At 43.1% G+C, this 15,635-nt stretch overlaps 1 protein-coding gene across 7 annotated transcripts in view; it reads left to right on the top strand.

Moving 5' to 3' along the window:
- Nucleotides 1-14,923, top strand: part of RASAL2 (RAS protein activator like 2) — a 235,918-nt gene extending 220,995 nt beyond the window's left edge. For 5 of the 7 annotated variants that reach the window (XM_034409725.3, XM_034409723.3, XM_087890146.1 and 2 more), the window contains 4 exons: nucleotides 5,739-5,873; nucleotides 6,787-6,989; nucleotides 7,436-7,523; nucleotides 10,930-14,923. In XM_034409725.3, the coding sequence (XP_034265616.1) occupies nucleotides 5,739-5,873; nucleotides 6,787-6,989; nucleotides 7,436-7,523; nucleotides 10,930-11,094 (591 nt within the window). In that variant the 3' untranslated portion in view covers nucleotides 11,095-14,923. The remainder of the gene's footprint in view (nucleotides 1-5,738; nucleotides 5,874-6,786; nucleotides 6,990-7,435; nucleotides 7,524-10,929) is intronic. The other 2 variants (XM_087890144.1, XM_060690139.2) reach the window with 1 other exon arrangement.
- Nucleotides 14,924-15,635: the final 712 nt, after the last annotated feature.

Genomic DNA, 15,635 nt, shown 5'->3' with positions numbered 1-15,635 from the left:
AATGACCTTAGCTCTACCAGCCGCTGCCTGGGTTATGTTTAGCATATAGCAGAATAGCGTTCCAAACCTCCTATCCTCCCCTCATTTGTGTGGCAACTGAGAAATGGAAAAAAAAATGCCTCAGCTACAGTCGTTTTGAAAGTTGATAATCGGTCCCTGTTACAGAGTAAAAGCACCTGAAAGATATTAAGCACAAGTACACATTCATTCTCCATTAACTCCCTCGTCCCTTAGGTGGTTCTTTTGGTTTCTGAGGATTCTTGTCATGAAATTTCCTAACCAGCCCCTCTGCCCTTACATCCTTATTCTTTACCCAGGTAAAAAGTAGATTCTGACAGGGGGTAACCCTTCCATTGAACTAGATATTGTAGCTTCCCCTTATATAGCCTAGAGCCGTGATGGCGAACCTATGGCACGTGTGCCATAGGTGGCATGCAGTGCCGTCTCTGTGTGCATGTGAGCCATCGCCCCAGTTCAGCTCTGCCATGCATGTGCAGCCCCCTCCCACCAGCCAGCTGGTTGTCGGGTCTCTGCCACACATGTGGCAGAAGGGGGGCGCACATACATGTGCAGGGAGCGGGACGCATGCAGGGGGTTGTGCGCACACACATGGGGGGCAGGGCGCATGCAGAGGGCACTCAGACTTTGGGCACTCGGTCCAGAAAAAGTTAACCATCACTGGCCTAGAGTCTAGGATTTGTTTTACTTCATAATGGGTTTCCCCTTCTACTAATATTGGACCAGGACCTATCCGAGCTACTGGTCTTAGCTCTGAACATATTACTGGCTTCAATAAGCTGCTGTGGAAGACAGGATGCACTTTCCCCAGTGGGCAGAGAAGTTTTAGCTCCATCCTGACCAGGTTGATGACTTTCACTATTGGGAATGGGCCTAGGAACTTCGGACATAGTTTTTTGCAAGGCAGTTTTAATTTTAAGTATTTAGTGGAGAGATAAACCTTTTCCCCAATGTGAAATGGTCTTTGAGGGAACTGCCTTTTATCTGCTTGCTCCTTTTGAACCTCTGCTGCTTTAGTTAGCATTTGCTTTACATTTCCCCAAGCCCTCTGAAACTAATCGGCCCACTCTGTCAGACTGACTGAGGAGGGGGGTTCCTTAGGTTACTCAGGCATTGGGACAAATTCCACTCCATTCACTACCTTAAAGGGAGTAAGTCCCGTGCTACTATGCACTGCATTGTTATACGCAACTTCAGCAACGGCAGGAGCTCTGCCCAATTTGTTTGCTGGTAGTTAATGTAACATCTCAAGTATTGTTCCACCATTGCGTTAGCTCATTCTGCTGCACCATTGCTACTCAGATGAAAACCCAGGCTAAGACCTTGGGTGGAACCAATCGACCGTATGAATTCCCTCCAAAATTTGGCCATAAATTGAACTCCCTGATCTGAGATGATTCTCCTTGGTACTCCATGCAGCTGGTAAATGTGCTTCAGGAACAGCTTCACAAGTTTCTGGGAGCTGAGGGTAGTCCAGGACAGGCTATAAAGTGAGTCTGTTTTGAAAATAGATCAATTACTGTCCAAATAATTGTATTTCCTCCACTCTCAGGGAGTTCCACTATGAAGTCCATCACAATTCCCTCCCAGGGTCGGGTCAGCTCAGCTACTTGTTGCAGCAACCTGGCCTCTTCTTCATCATTGCGCAAGTCACACAGTTTTTAACATAACTCTCTATGTTTTTTTTCATTCTTGGCCACCTCTTGGCCACGTGTAGGGTTTTCAAAAACCCAAAGCGTCCAACTTCTTTGGCATCATGGCTTCTCTGCAGAACTTGGACTTGTAGACTCCTTGGGACATACAGTTTGGTCCCCTTCCATGCTAACCCATCCCTGGTGGTCAGGAGTTGCTGGTGGTCTTTGAACCAGGGGTCAGAATTTAGCTTTGCCTTGAGCTTCTAGGTCAACTCATTACTGGGCTCGGCTGACTGTTTTCTGACTCATTGCCTCATGGTCACTTGGGCTGCTTGCTGAGGGAGGGAGAGCCGTGGTGGTGCAGAGGTTAGAGTGCAGTACTGCAGGCTACTTCTGCTGATCCCCAGCTGCCAGCAGTTTGGCAGAACGAATCAAACTAGGCTCAAGGTTGACTCAGCCTTCCATCCTTCCAAGGTGGATAAAATGAGGACCCAGATTGTTGGGGGTCATATGCTGACTCTGTAAACCGCTTAGAGAGGGCTATAAAGCACTGTGAAGTGGTATATAAGTCTAAGTGCTATTGCTATTGCTATTGCATTGACCACTTCCCCCTTGCTGCTCTTGTACTGGGGCATTCACAAAAGAGCATAGCCCAGGAAGTTTCTTCCCTCCAAGATATGCTTTAAGGTGAACTTGAACCGGTTGAAGTACTGTGCCCATCAGACCTGTTTGGGTGAGAGCTTGCGAGGGCCTCCAGATTTTTGTGATCAGTCCATACTTCAAAAAGCACCTTGCTGCCCTCTAGGAAATGTTGCCAGATCAGCAGCGCCCATCAAACGGCAAAAGCCTTCTTTTCCCTTATGGCCCACCACCTCTCAGTAACCATGAGTTTCTGAGAGGTGTAGGCACACAACTGTAAGTCTCCCCCCCCCTCATTCTTCTGAAGAAGGATGGCTCCTATGGCCACATCACTGGCATTGGCTTGGATAACAAAAGGCTCCTTGGGGTCGGGGTGCTTTAGGACTGGCTCTTTTATGAACAACCTCTTTAGTGTTTTGAATGCCTCCTGGCATTTGATAGTCCATTGGAGGGCTTGGCTTGGTCGGGGCTTAGCCGCTGTATTTCCTGTCTTCAATAGGTCTGTGATCGGCAGGGCTACTTTTGCAAATGAAGGGATGAACTGCTGATAGAAATTTGTAAACCCCAGAAAGCTCTGTAGCTGCTTGTGGGTATGAGGGGGTTACAACTCCAAGATGGCTTTCACTTTTGTGGTTTCCATTTCCATTCCCTCATTTGACACTCGGTAAACCAGGTAGTCCAGGTGGGTGTGATGGAACTTGCATTTGGACAATTTAGCATATAGGTCCACTGCCAGTAGTTTCTTAAGGACCTGGCGGACTAGTTTGATGTGTTCTTCCATCGTCCTAGTGAAGATCAGGATGTTATTCAAGTAAACTAGGACCCTCTTATATAGGTGCTCATGTAGCATTTAATTAATCAGCTGCATAAACATTGCGGGGGCTCCCTGTAGCTCAAACAGCATCACTTTGAACTGTTCCAAGTGGACAGTTGAATGCCATTTTCCACTCATCCCCCTCTGGGATACTGACCTGATAATATGCCTCTCTCAAGTCTAGTTTGGTGAATATCTTTCCCTTAGCCAGGTGTGCCAGCATGTCTTTCATCAGAGGGAGGGGGTACATGTTTTCCATGCATACTCCCTCTAAAGTCCACACATAATCTCATTCCATCTTTTTTTCCCTTAAACTAAACCGGAGATTTCACTGGTTGGATGAAGCCTCTGGATAGGTTCTTGTCAATATACTCCCTCAACTTCCTAGGGATCATGGAGTATATTTTGGGCTTAGGTAGTTTCGCCCCTGGTATGATTTTGATTGCGCAGTTTGTGGGGCAGTGTGGAAGCAGTACACCACACTGTTTCTCACTGAACACCTCCACCAGCTCCTGGTACTCTCTGAAGATGATCTGGGTCCCTGGTGGTTGCTCCAATGTTGCACTCAAGTATTCAGGCTATCACCTGCATTTTGCTGGAGGGGTAGCGTGTCCTAGTCATGCAGAAGAGGGAGAGGGCCTCATCTTCCTGTTTCCCTTTCCCACCATATTGTTGGGCCCTACTTGTCCAGCCAGACCAGTTCCAGGATCACTGCTTCAGTCATTTTTGGGACTGTTACCAACAGAATCATCTCCCAGTACTGTCCCATTTCTAGCCTCACTGATTTGGTCAGGTGGGTAGCAGCAGTCCCCCTGATTAGCAAGAAATTGACCTGCTTGAATCTCAAGGCCCTGGATAGCCGCTTTGCTCAGATTCCCAGTTTCAACATAGTTGGCAGGCTCATTAAACACCAAGTGCACCCTGAGTCCATTAGGGCATCGAACCTCTCCTGAACTCTTGATTTGGGCACCACAATCTTAATGGGAATAGTGAAGGAGTGGATTTCTATCTCATTGTCACTGTCATAGGACGCAGGTGGTGACTCCCCTTCAGCCGGAGTTCCTCTCCCCTCAGTTGAGCAGGTGGTGACCTCCATGGCCTGGTGAACCAGACTAGTCTTCCCTGATGCCTTCCAGGTTGGCTTCCTCAGCTTCATCGCTGCCAGCACAAGTGGCTTCAGTTTTGGGGCAGGAGCTCAGTGTCTCTGCTGGCCACATCAGAAACACTGGATGAGGGCCCAGGTTGATCCCACCGGCAGATCAGTGGGAGCAGTTGAGGTTACCTGCCTCCTAGCTGGCCAGTTTTCCTGGCTCCTTCTCAATCTTGTGTCAGTGTTGCCTCTCGGTCTGCAACTCCTCAGTTCAATATCTAGCACCGTAGCAGCCCGGTACCATTCATTGATCTGGTCGGTGCAGTTCTTCCTTCTCAAGGCTCTTTTTGAAGTAGTAGACAAGCAGTGGTTCAGGCCAGTACCATAGCTTCCCAGCGACCCTCCAGAACTCCCGAATGTACTCCTTCACCAACTGGCCCCTCTGCTTCAAGCCTTGTATCTCCGCCTCTGCCTGCTGGGCTTGTGTCTCATCTTCGAATCTGGCCCATAGTTCCTCCAGGAATGGCATTCCCCAACTCTGGCGAGTCCTCATCATGGAGGCTTGCCACCCACTCTGTGGTCTCCATGTCCAGGTTAGCACCATCACTCTCCTGGTTGGGTAAGCTAAGACATAGCGATCCAGGTGAGCCAGTACCTAGTTCAGAAAGAAGGCCAGCTTGTCTGGGTTTCTGTCAAATGTGACTCCAATTGGAGAGGGTCCACCGGCAGAGGTAGAGGTGCCCAGTAGCCAGGGTAGCAATCAGGGATTGGGGGGTAAGCCCATTGGTACGGTCCAGGATCCCCAGGGTTTGCCACGGACACCCCTCCAGTCTTGCCGCTTCAGCCAGCCGAGGAGGCAGACTGATCAGTCAGGCTACCACAGGTGAACTCAGGCTCCGACAGTTATGGAGTGGTTGGATCACATGGGTCATAGTCTCCACTAATGGCTCCAGTCGGCATCTCTCCTTCACCCTCTCCACCATTTTCCCTGAGTCTTACCCATCTTCCCGGGTAGGTGGCCGGGGCTCAGGACCCAGGAGGGTTGGTTTAGTACAGTTGGCTTGATGTCATGGTTCCGAGTAATGATCCCAACCAAGTCAGAACTCTGACACTGGAACTCTTATCAAAGATTCTCATTATTAGGTACATCATATTGACTCATTCAAATGTGAAGCCAACTCTAAATATTTCCTGTGGTTCAGTATAATTAAAAGAGTAAATGGTTCCTGCCCCCAAGTGTCACAAATCACATATCCCCACTGGGTAAATGGCAGTCTCTTCAGGCACTCCCCTCCTTTCTTGCTCAGCACTTGTTGAGATGACATTGGCTCTACCAGCCTCTGCCTGTGTTATGTCTAGCATCTGTAGAATAGCATTCCAAACCTATCCTCCCCACATCTGTGTGGCAACTGAGAAACAAAAAAAAAAAAAAGCCTCAGCCAGAGTTGTTTTGAAAATTGACAATACCTGGAAGAAACAAAGATATTAGAAAACCAATTCTGGAATTTAAATGCATTTGAGATCCATATCACTCTCCCTGCAGATGCAGTCGCCTGTAGATTCTGCCACTATGTCACCTGTGGAAAGGACAGCTGCTTGGGTCTTAAACAATGGACAGTATGAGCAAGTGGAGGAAGAGGCAGAGCAAAACCCAGATGAAGCCAATCATACAGAAAAGGTAACAGTTATCTAGGTTCTAGCTTCTAGCCACATCTATAAGAAGTCACTGGAAAAGATAACGTGCAGAGATCATTGGTATAAAGTTGCACAGCTCTCTTTTTCAGTTATCAAATATCTGGATGTTGCTGTTCTTCCTTTGTCAGGGCCTGGAAGCTAGGTCAGATAATTGGGGGCTAGAAGTTGTGTCCAGGTAAATCAGGAATCTTTAAGATGGCTACTTTCAAAACCATTGAATTAATTTTCCTATTCTTTGGGATTCAGTTTCCTTGTTTGTAAGAGTTATTTTTAATTCAAGCTCTTGTAAGAGCAGTATACTTTGCGGCTGCTTCTCTTGCTTTTTTTGCTGGACCCGTTCTTGGATAATCAGGCTACTAAAAAACTAATCCATGCTGTCATATCCTTCAAGATTTCCTGCTGTATTGTCCTCGGAAGTCAATTCAAGCTCCAGCTAAGAAAAGAGGCTGCATAGTCTAGTGACAATGAGTGAAGCTGTCTGAACACATTTCTTCATACTGGCCATGATTGCCAGTATGTTTCTAGATTCAGTTCAGTGTTTTCACATGTTAATAAAGTCCTTCAGAACTTGAGTCCATCATGCTTAGGGGAAGCTGGTAATATTCCTGTATCAGTGTAGGACCTGTTTGAAATACCAGTTCCATATATGAAAAAAGTTACATGTTTCTGAAATGAAATTATTTTTAAATAATTTATTTAGGGCTTTCAATTGATTCTTTCTTGTGGCTTCAGTTGTTTGTTTTTGTTGATGCTTCTTATTTAGGAAAAAATGAAAGAATTCAAAGCTTCTAGTAATGACTTCCTATTATTTCTCTTATGCTGCCTTGAGCCCTGGAAACTGGCTCATGAATTAATAAATAATGAAACTTTTTTATCTCCCTTCCTCCCGTCTTCAGTATCAGCAAGAGATTGTCAAGCTCAAAGATCGCCTGAAGGCATCAAGTCGCCGGTTGGAGGAGTATGAGCAGCGTCTCCTTGTGCAGGAACAACAAATGCAGAAACTCATTTTAGAGCACAGATCAATGATGGAAGACAGCAAGGAGCGGCTGCGAAAGCAGCAGGAGGAGAAGGATAGCCAGATGAAGAGCATCATTAGCAGGTTAGGGAGGGAGGGGCTGAAGATAGAAAGAAAATCCTCTGTATTTCCAATAGTAGGTTGCTCTTAGTCCAAATTCATACTGTTATTTGATATTGTTAGACTCATCACATGAATAGGCAACCTGTGTTCAAAGTTTGTGTAGTTTATATTCAGTTTCATTGAAATGCAATTTAGGCCAAGTGATTTTAGACATATAAACTGGGAATTCTGGAAATTGAAATCCCAATCCATGTAGACGATGATATTTGGGCTGATGTAGGCATCCCAATTTCCTTGTAACACCCACTCAAACAATTTGGAGCTTATTCACTGAAATGCATGCTCAAGGAATAAAACAGCAGATGGCAATCTTTTCATCTTTAGCATCTTTACTACAGCAATGTTTTGTCTTGTTTTCTTTTGTGATGCTCCAGATATCTCCAAATTCTTTCTTTCCTTTCTTGTAGATTAATGGCTGTGGAAGAGGAGCTAAAGAAAGACCATGCAGAAATGCAAGCGACCATTGATGCTAAGCAGAAAATAATAGAGGCACAGGTAAGGAATGATGTTTTTACATACAGTACCTGTATTGTTATTACACCTTTACCATACCTTGTTTTTTTGTTGTTTTATTCTGAAATTAAGGCTATGAGTCATGTTTTCAGAGGCAGCATCTTTATGGTTCAAGATGGCTTTTCTCTTAGCCCAGAACATAATGGATCAAAGTGTCTACCATCCAGATACTCAAAGCGTCATGTGCTGAAAGCCACGGTTGCAGAATTCTGTTCAGTGCATAATGCTTTGAATTACAATTTTTAGTTGCACTTATTTTAAAATAAAACAAAAGGGGACAAAATAGGAGTTAAAACACAAAATAAATTTGTTGTTTTCTTTATGCTACCCTTATGAGACCTGCACATGAAAAATACCCTTTGCCTATAGAATCATCTCCTACTTTAACACTGATCAATATTAGGGTTAGCATTAGTCACATTTTCCTAAATATACCAAGACGAAAGAGCTAGAAAATGCTCTAAGCTGCTTTTGTAAATTTTCCATGGATTTGTTGTTGTTATTACTGTTCCTTCGAGTCAATGTTGACTCCTGATGACTATCTGAACAGCTCCCTGCAGTTTTCTTGGCAAGATTTCAGAAGTAGTTTGCCATTGCTTGCTTCGTAGGGATGAGAGAGAGGGACTGTCCCAAGTCACCCAGCTTTGTGCCTAAAGTGAGACTATAATTCATAGACACCCAGTTTCTAGCCTGGTGCCTTAACTCTTATACCAAACTATCTCACTCCAGGGCATTCCATCCACTAAAATATATTGATATTACTTTGGCTATAATTCATATTTATAAGTGTTTGCTTAGTGTTCTATGATGAATATAAATGTTCTCCTGGTGAGTTATTCAGGAGCAGGTTTTTTTCCCTTTTTTAATCAAATTTTATCAAGAGAAGAAAATAATTCTGAAGATTTTGTTTAAAAAGCTGATTTTAAGTATGGAATAATGCCACAGGATTTACAATATGAACTGCTGGAGATTAAATAAAGACAGTGGCTAAATTGAAAGCAAATTTCCCCAGCTCACTGAATTGATAGAAGCATAATTTCTGTTCCTTAGTTATTTATGAATGATGTTCCATATGGTTGCTGAGAACTAGGCCCACGTGGGTTATCTTCAAGCTGTTTGATTCATTCAGAGCAGTGTAGAATCTGGCTGAAGGCTTTGTGATAGACTATTTCAACACGAGAGTGAAAAACAAAAACCCCAGACAAAATTCCAGTATTTGAGGAGCTGCCACAAAGAAGAAGGGGTCAAATTATTTTCCAAAGCACCAGAGGACAGAGCGAGAAACAATGGTTGGAAATTAATCAAAGAGAGAAGCAACCTGGAATTAAGGAGAAAGTTCCTAACAGTGAGGACAATTAACCAGTGGAATAGTTTGCCTTCAGAAATCATGGGCACTCCATCACTGGATGTTTTTAAGAAGACATTAGACAGTCACCTATCTGAAATGGTACAGGTTCTCTTGCTTAAGCAGGGGGCTGGACTAGAAGACCTCCAAGGTCCCTTCCAGCTCATTCATTCTATTCTATCCGACAGAGAAACTTTGTGGAATTAGGAACTGCATAGAGATTGATTTCTCATCCTGTGCTTAGAATGCCCTCTTTCCATCTACTCAACCAGCAAATCCTTTTTTTTTTCCTGTCAGTCTTTTTTTCTTTTTTTTTTATGCCTGTTGAGGGTATGGTAGCCTGTATATCACTACTGCTTGCCCCCCCCCAATTAACAGAGCTGTTCTTTAGGCTATACATCTGTTTGTAATGGCAATTGACATCATCTCTGTGTTAAATTACACTTGTTAAAAAGGAGAGGAGATCATTCAAATGGGCAAGTATGTCCAATTAGATCTCTAGTTGAGTATTGCCCTGGCTTGTCCCCATGCCCTTAGGTTTCCCCAACCCTAGCCTTATGCATTCCAGTTTCCAGCTGCTCTGAATTTCATTGTTTGTGGATTTCATAATCCATAAGAATTCCATTCTAAAGAAATTAATAAATGTATGTTTTGCAATTTTAAAAATATTTTATTTTATGACATTATGGGAGAATTATTTCTGAGAAGGAACTGATTGTTTTGTAGGGAGATGGGGACTGAGATCTAGTCAGACAAAACACTGGACTTACTTCATAAAAAATGAGCTGACTATAGGCAATTTTAATTATAGTATCATTCTGCTGTCATGAATGTACAGTTGCCCCTTTTCACAAACACATTCCACAAACACATTTATCCCTGTGAGATGTTAGTGTTTTTAAACTCTGGTGCCTTTCAGATGCATGCCTACATTTTCTGTGTAGCTGTTAGTGACAAAACTCCTTCTGACCACCACATTTCACATTGTTCCTGACTATGTCCACTGTGGGAAAATGGGTAATAAACACCTTACTCCTTCACTGATTTTATGACAGTCCTCTGGGAGACCCAAACCAGTACTGAGATTATTGAATATTCTCAAACTGTGCCAAGATATAATGGCCATATATGCTTCTCTACCTGCATTCTCACACTGTTGGAATCTGATGGCCATGATATTTGTCAGTTAGTTCTCTCAAGTTGTCTTCAGGTTGGTGTCTTTATAGATCCCAGATCTGTATACATCCAAACTCTGGAATAATCTGCCTTTTTATTAGTCTACCACCGTTTCCTGTTTTCCTTTGTGTAAGAGCCAATCCTTAAACTTCTGTTGTCTTCTGGGTTTTGCCTCAGTATTTCAGTGTGATCCATTTGTACATTTATAAATTGGCAACTCCCACAGAAGAGATTCTGGAGAGCTGAAAGAGGCAAGCCTGTTGCATTTGGCTGATGGCAGTGGTGGGTTGCTACCGGTTCTCCCTGGTTCTTGCGAACCGGTAGTGGAAATTTTGAGTAGTTCAGAGAACCGGTAAATACCACCTCTGCCTGGCTCCGCCCCCAGTCTATTTGCTGCCTCTCGAGTCCCAGCTGATTGGCTAGAAGGAAAAAAACTGTTTAAACTCTTGCCGCAGCACTTCAAAGGGCCGCCTTACAGCTGATCAGCGGTGAAAGGCAGTGTGGTGGTAGACTAGTGCGTTCCAAAAACAAATAGGTAGACCGGAATGCTCCAAAAATAAATGGGTAGACCGGTGCGCTCCAAAAACAAATGGGTAGACCGATACAGCTCTGCAAGCAGTTAAAAGCCTGATAGACCAGTACCTCTGCTAAATCCTAAAGAATTGTCACATGACCATCAAACCATGCCCACAGAACCGGTAGTAAAAAAATTTAGAACCCGCCCCTGGTTGATGGGCTAGGAAAAACTCTTAGAAGAAGTGATAAAACATTGATTTTACCTTCACTGTTTCAAATCCAGTGAAGTCCTGTTGGTTGTGGTGAACATAGACAAATGTGATCTGGTTTTGTTTCCTGTTGTTCTTGCAGGAGAAAAGGATCCTCTCCCTGGATTCAGCCAATACAAGATTGATGAGTGCCCTAACTCAAGTGAAGGAACACTATGGCATGCAGGCCCGGAGCAGTGTCTCTCCTACTAATCCCCCCAGGCTTTCCATCACAGAGAATGGGGAATTTAGGAACAGCAGCTGCTAATTTCAAGCCCCACCAAACGAATTGCCATCTTTCATTTCCCTTGCCCACTCCAAGCCTAGTTAATCCTTTCTATCACAGAGAATGGGGAATTTAGGAACAGCAGCTGCTAACTACAAGTTATCCCATCAAACAAATTGGTATCTTTCATTTTCCTTGCCCACTCCAAGCCTGGTTGACCAACTTCCTTGGTGTTCTCCAAAATCTTTAAAAGTCCTGCTTAAAAGCAGAAAATTTCAGGGAAAACTGGACTGCCTGCCACAGCCATATAACGACCTGCACGAACAACCTGCTTGGGCTTCCTTTCAACATTGCAGCTGGTAATTACATTTCCACATTTCAATTTGCTAGTATTTCAACTTGCCTCTCTACACTAAATCTCGACCACGGCAGCAATATGTCATGGTACATAGGGCAGAGCAGGCATCAATAGTTTCCTGACTAGGTGAGCACAGAAAAAGACTGTTTAATGTAAGTCAGGGGTCCAAAAAGTTTAAAAAATGAATTGAAAAACAGATATTGCTTTTTTTAAAAAAAAAATCAAAGATTTAAAAAACAAGACATGCGTAAAAATCTAATGAAAAGTTTTAAAAGGTAAACAAGTTTTGAACTTTTTGTTAAAAATATGTAATTTGGGGGAATGATAGACATGTTGCTGACCTCTGTTCGCTGCTATTTAGGTTTTTTTGTTGGTTGGTTGGTTTTCTCTAAGTCCTTCTATAAACAGTTTTTTTTACAATTTAGATTGTTTTTAAATTTAAATGTTATTAGTCAGCTGTTTACATAGACCAAAAACAAGGAGTTTTATCTGAAATGCACTACCTCCCCCTACCTTCCATTCCAACAATAAGACTGACATTTGATAGCAGGTGAGACAGGAATACTATTCAAGAGTCTTTAATGAAAACGTTTCACCTTGGTGGGGCAAGACAACTGCATCACGCGACTCATCCATTATCTCCCTGGCATTTCCTAGCTGTCAGGAATGACACTGTACACATTTCTTATCGAGGGCTGTTTTCTTCGTCTCCTGCATTTGTAATTATGTCAGCACCTGTTGACATCTTGCAGTGGAGAGTGAACCCTATCCATTCCTTCTCATAGCCCACACTTTCCTCTTGGTGATTTGGCTCTCCATTCCCATATTAACCTGGGTACCTATTTGGTATGGCAGGCAACCTTCTTACATGGAGAGGCAATTTACTCTCTTTTTCAATCAGGATTTTTCTCTTCTTCCGCAGACCAAAATTGGAAGTTCCACTTTCTTTCTCACTGTAAAGTTCCTTGGTGATGGTTTTAAAAAGGACTGTAAGCTTGTCCTGAACAGTTCACACAGGTATCTAGATATTCCATTAATACAGAAAAAGTAACTGTACAGAAATTATGTACTTACAGAACAAAAATAAGATCACTTAACAGAAGGAAATTAAAAATGTTAATTCCTGTGTGGCATACAGCCCGTTCACCAGGCCACTTGTCAGCCATCCCATTTGGCCAGTTAAAGAGGCTTCGGCTTCTCAGTCCTCAATTTGAAATGCATGCACGGCAGCTGCGGCTCTGCCCCGGTCTGCAGCGCCACTGGGGCTTCTTGAGCCAGAGGCTCCTCCAGGTTCTTCTTCTCCTCAGATTCTTTGCTTGTTGCCCACATCTCGGGTCTTTGGCCTTCCAGTGGGATCCAGATAGGCACTCCTGTGAGAAGTGACTTAACCGTCCCATTTGGCACATTCAACAAAAGAAACTCTCGGCTCTTTATAATTACCAAGAGTGTAGCTTTATTGAAAACTCCATCTAGGTATAGCAGAAACAAAGTCAGTTCTCGGATTTTCCTACAAAAACCCCTGTAGGTAAAACCACATTTTCCCCTCCAGGCCACCCACAGTTCATAGTTTACCAATTGAGTTCAGTTCTTTTGTTTTGGGAAAGACTGTTTTTGCTGCTCACATAATCTTCATACCTTGTCCTTGGTGGATAACGTCTTGCTGGCAATAGAAGGCACTCTTGCATTCTGTAGACTCCCCCCCCCCACTTAGGAATTCACCCCCCCCCTCCTATCACTGTATGGCACACTGCGAGCGAAAGCAGGTGCAGGCAACTATGGAGTAGAGTCAGGTTTGACATCACTGTTCAGCTGTCTCTCTTCTCATCCGCAACTACTCTTTTCTTGCACAACGAACCATAAACCACCCTTAAAGCCAATTGTTTTCCTTTCAATGGCTAGTATTTCACTCTTCTTCTTGATAAAGACAGAAGACAAACTCTTTACTTGTGGTCAGAGGAGAACAGCCCTGAGATAAAGAATCATTTTGTGATGCTCCAGAGAGTGGCAAGCAGGAAAATGCATACATAACCTTCCCCAGTAGCATGGCATTCAAGGGATTAGACTTCAATGTTCTCATTTAATCAGCAAACTGAAAGCATGCAACAAGAGTCCCAAGTGGACAGAAGACTTCAAAGGCCAGGAGTTGGCAAAAAGTGGACCATGGCTCTAAACTTGCCTACTGGCTGTTCATTCAGCCTGCAAGTAAATTAATAGGGCCAAGCTTCTGGTGCAAGGGGCAGGACTGAAGTTTGGGGTGCTAGTGAGCAGTGCTAGTGACAGCCTCCTTGTTGGCAAGCTGGCACTGTCCAATCGCTACCATGCTCCTTGGTCTGAAGATCTTCCAGAGACATCCACAGAGGTGGAGGAGGGGTGAGAGCTGGCCCTTTCTAGAACGAACTTCCTGACCCTGGTCTATGCATTCAAGTGTGCAGTTTCAGGATGCCAGAGGTTCAAATCTCTGGACACATGAAGTTCAAACCAGCCAGTTCTATCCAACAAGGGAAGCTCAGCCAATGGTGGCTTCTATGCCAGTACCCTGTGGGGACTACTGAAGGATGGGAAGAGCTTGGTTGGTTGACAAGACACGTGCTTTTGCTCTGTTCACTGTAACATGCAACTGCTCAAAGACTGGCTCCTGGTCCTCTGCCTTGGCTCCAGGAGCAGCTCCTTTGGGGACTGCTGGCTGGATCGGCCTCAGGTGCTTGGTTGCTCACCAGTTTTTCGGGCTGATGCTCGCTTGACCCATCCAGAACACATTTCTTACCATCAGGATCCTCTGAATCTGAGCTACCCATGGCATGAATCTTTCTGCCCTCTTCCAGGAAGGAATGAGCAAAACACCCCCCAGAAAGCAGAGAAGGGTAGAGGATTTTTTCTTTCTTAATAAGGCAGAATCCTAACATTGTGGAGAAAAGTAGGGCTGCATCCAAAGCAACTTTTCCTACATCTACAATATTCACCAAGAGAGGTGATACTGTAGTCCCTATCAAATTCTGTATGATTTCAGGAGTACTTGCAGTGTTTCTTATTAATAAAGAAAGCTAATGAGATCCTATTGCCATATAGGCAGTTCTCTTAGAGTAGCACCCCCCCCCCCAAATCTTTGGACACCAGGAACCAATTCCGTGGAGAATGGTTTTTCCGTGGATCAGAGGGGGCGTGGCTTCGCGTACTGCCTGCATCCTGCGGATGGGGCTTCCCTTGTTTATGTGGCCCAGTGCCTTGTTGTGCCAAAACAATTATAATTTTCACATCCAGGAAGAGAAGAAATGCCTATCTCTATTCAAGACTGGTCTCACATTATAGTCATTAAAGACAAATTTCTAAAAGTCCCCAGTTAAATTCTCACCCGCAACAGCATAAGTGGAATAGTCAAATAGTTCAATGAAAACAAAATCCCCTTTCTGACATTAAAGCTAGGAATCCAGAGATGGTATTAATCTTTTTATCTTTTTTTTGAAATTATAATATTTAGTTTATTCAAAAAAAGTTTCGAATAAAAAACACAAAATATTGAAAAACAATAAAAAAGAAAAAGAAACAAAAGCAACAAACAAGACATTAAAAAAGTGTCTTAAAAATTAACACATTACATAAAACATCCCACACCTTACAAAACAGACCAAAAACCCTTTAAACTACTCAACTACTGAATCTATTTACATATTGTTAGTCTGCCATCTATATATTGTATCGATAACAAAATAGTTAACAAGAAAAACAAAAATGATAAGAATATATAAAAATAAAGATTATAATTAATAATGAAAATGAGACGAGATTAAAATTCCAAAACCCTCTGTTAACAAACTGTTATTGTAAACAGCTTGTAGAAAATTTACCATAGCTTCTTTTGAAACTTTTTTATTGGTTTATCAAAATATAAAATACAAAGAAAAATTCAAAAAAGTAAGGAAAAGCTAGGAAGAGGGGGAGGGGAAAGAAAAAATAAATGGTATAAAGAGGGAAAAGGAAAGAAAAAGGCACCAACTTCCAACTCTCTTTAGCACAGTAGAAGATATCATTACAACTGGAACTTTAATTTACTTTTACACAACAGTATGTACAAGCCATTTCTACAACAATAAACCTGTCTAATTAGCAGAAAGAAAAGGAAAGTTTCACTTTTTTTATTGCAAGCACAAAATCCGGAAGCAATTTCAAAATAGAAATAAGTTTAGCTATATTCTCTTCTTTGCATAAAAGAATCAATTTGACCATCTCT

The sequence above is a fragment of the Pantherophis guttatus genome, chromosome 3 (assembly GCF_059756535.1).
Source record: "Pantherophis guttatus breed Tessera chromosome 3, ASM5975653v1, whole genome shotgun sequence".
Classification (NCBI taxonomy): Eukaryota; Metazoa; Chordata; class Lepidosauria; order Squamata; family Colubridae; genus Pantherophis; species Pantherophis guttatus.
The sequence above is the reverse complement of the archived record's forward strand: the minus strand, read 5'-3'. Positions and strand labels throughout refer to the sequence as shown.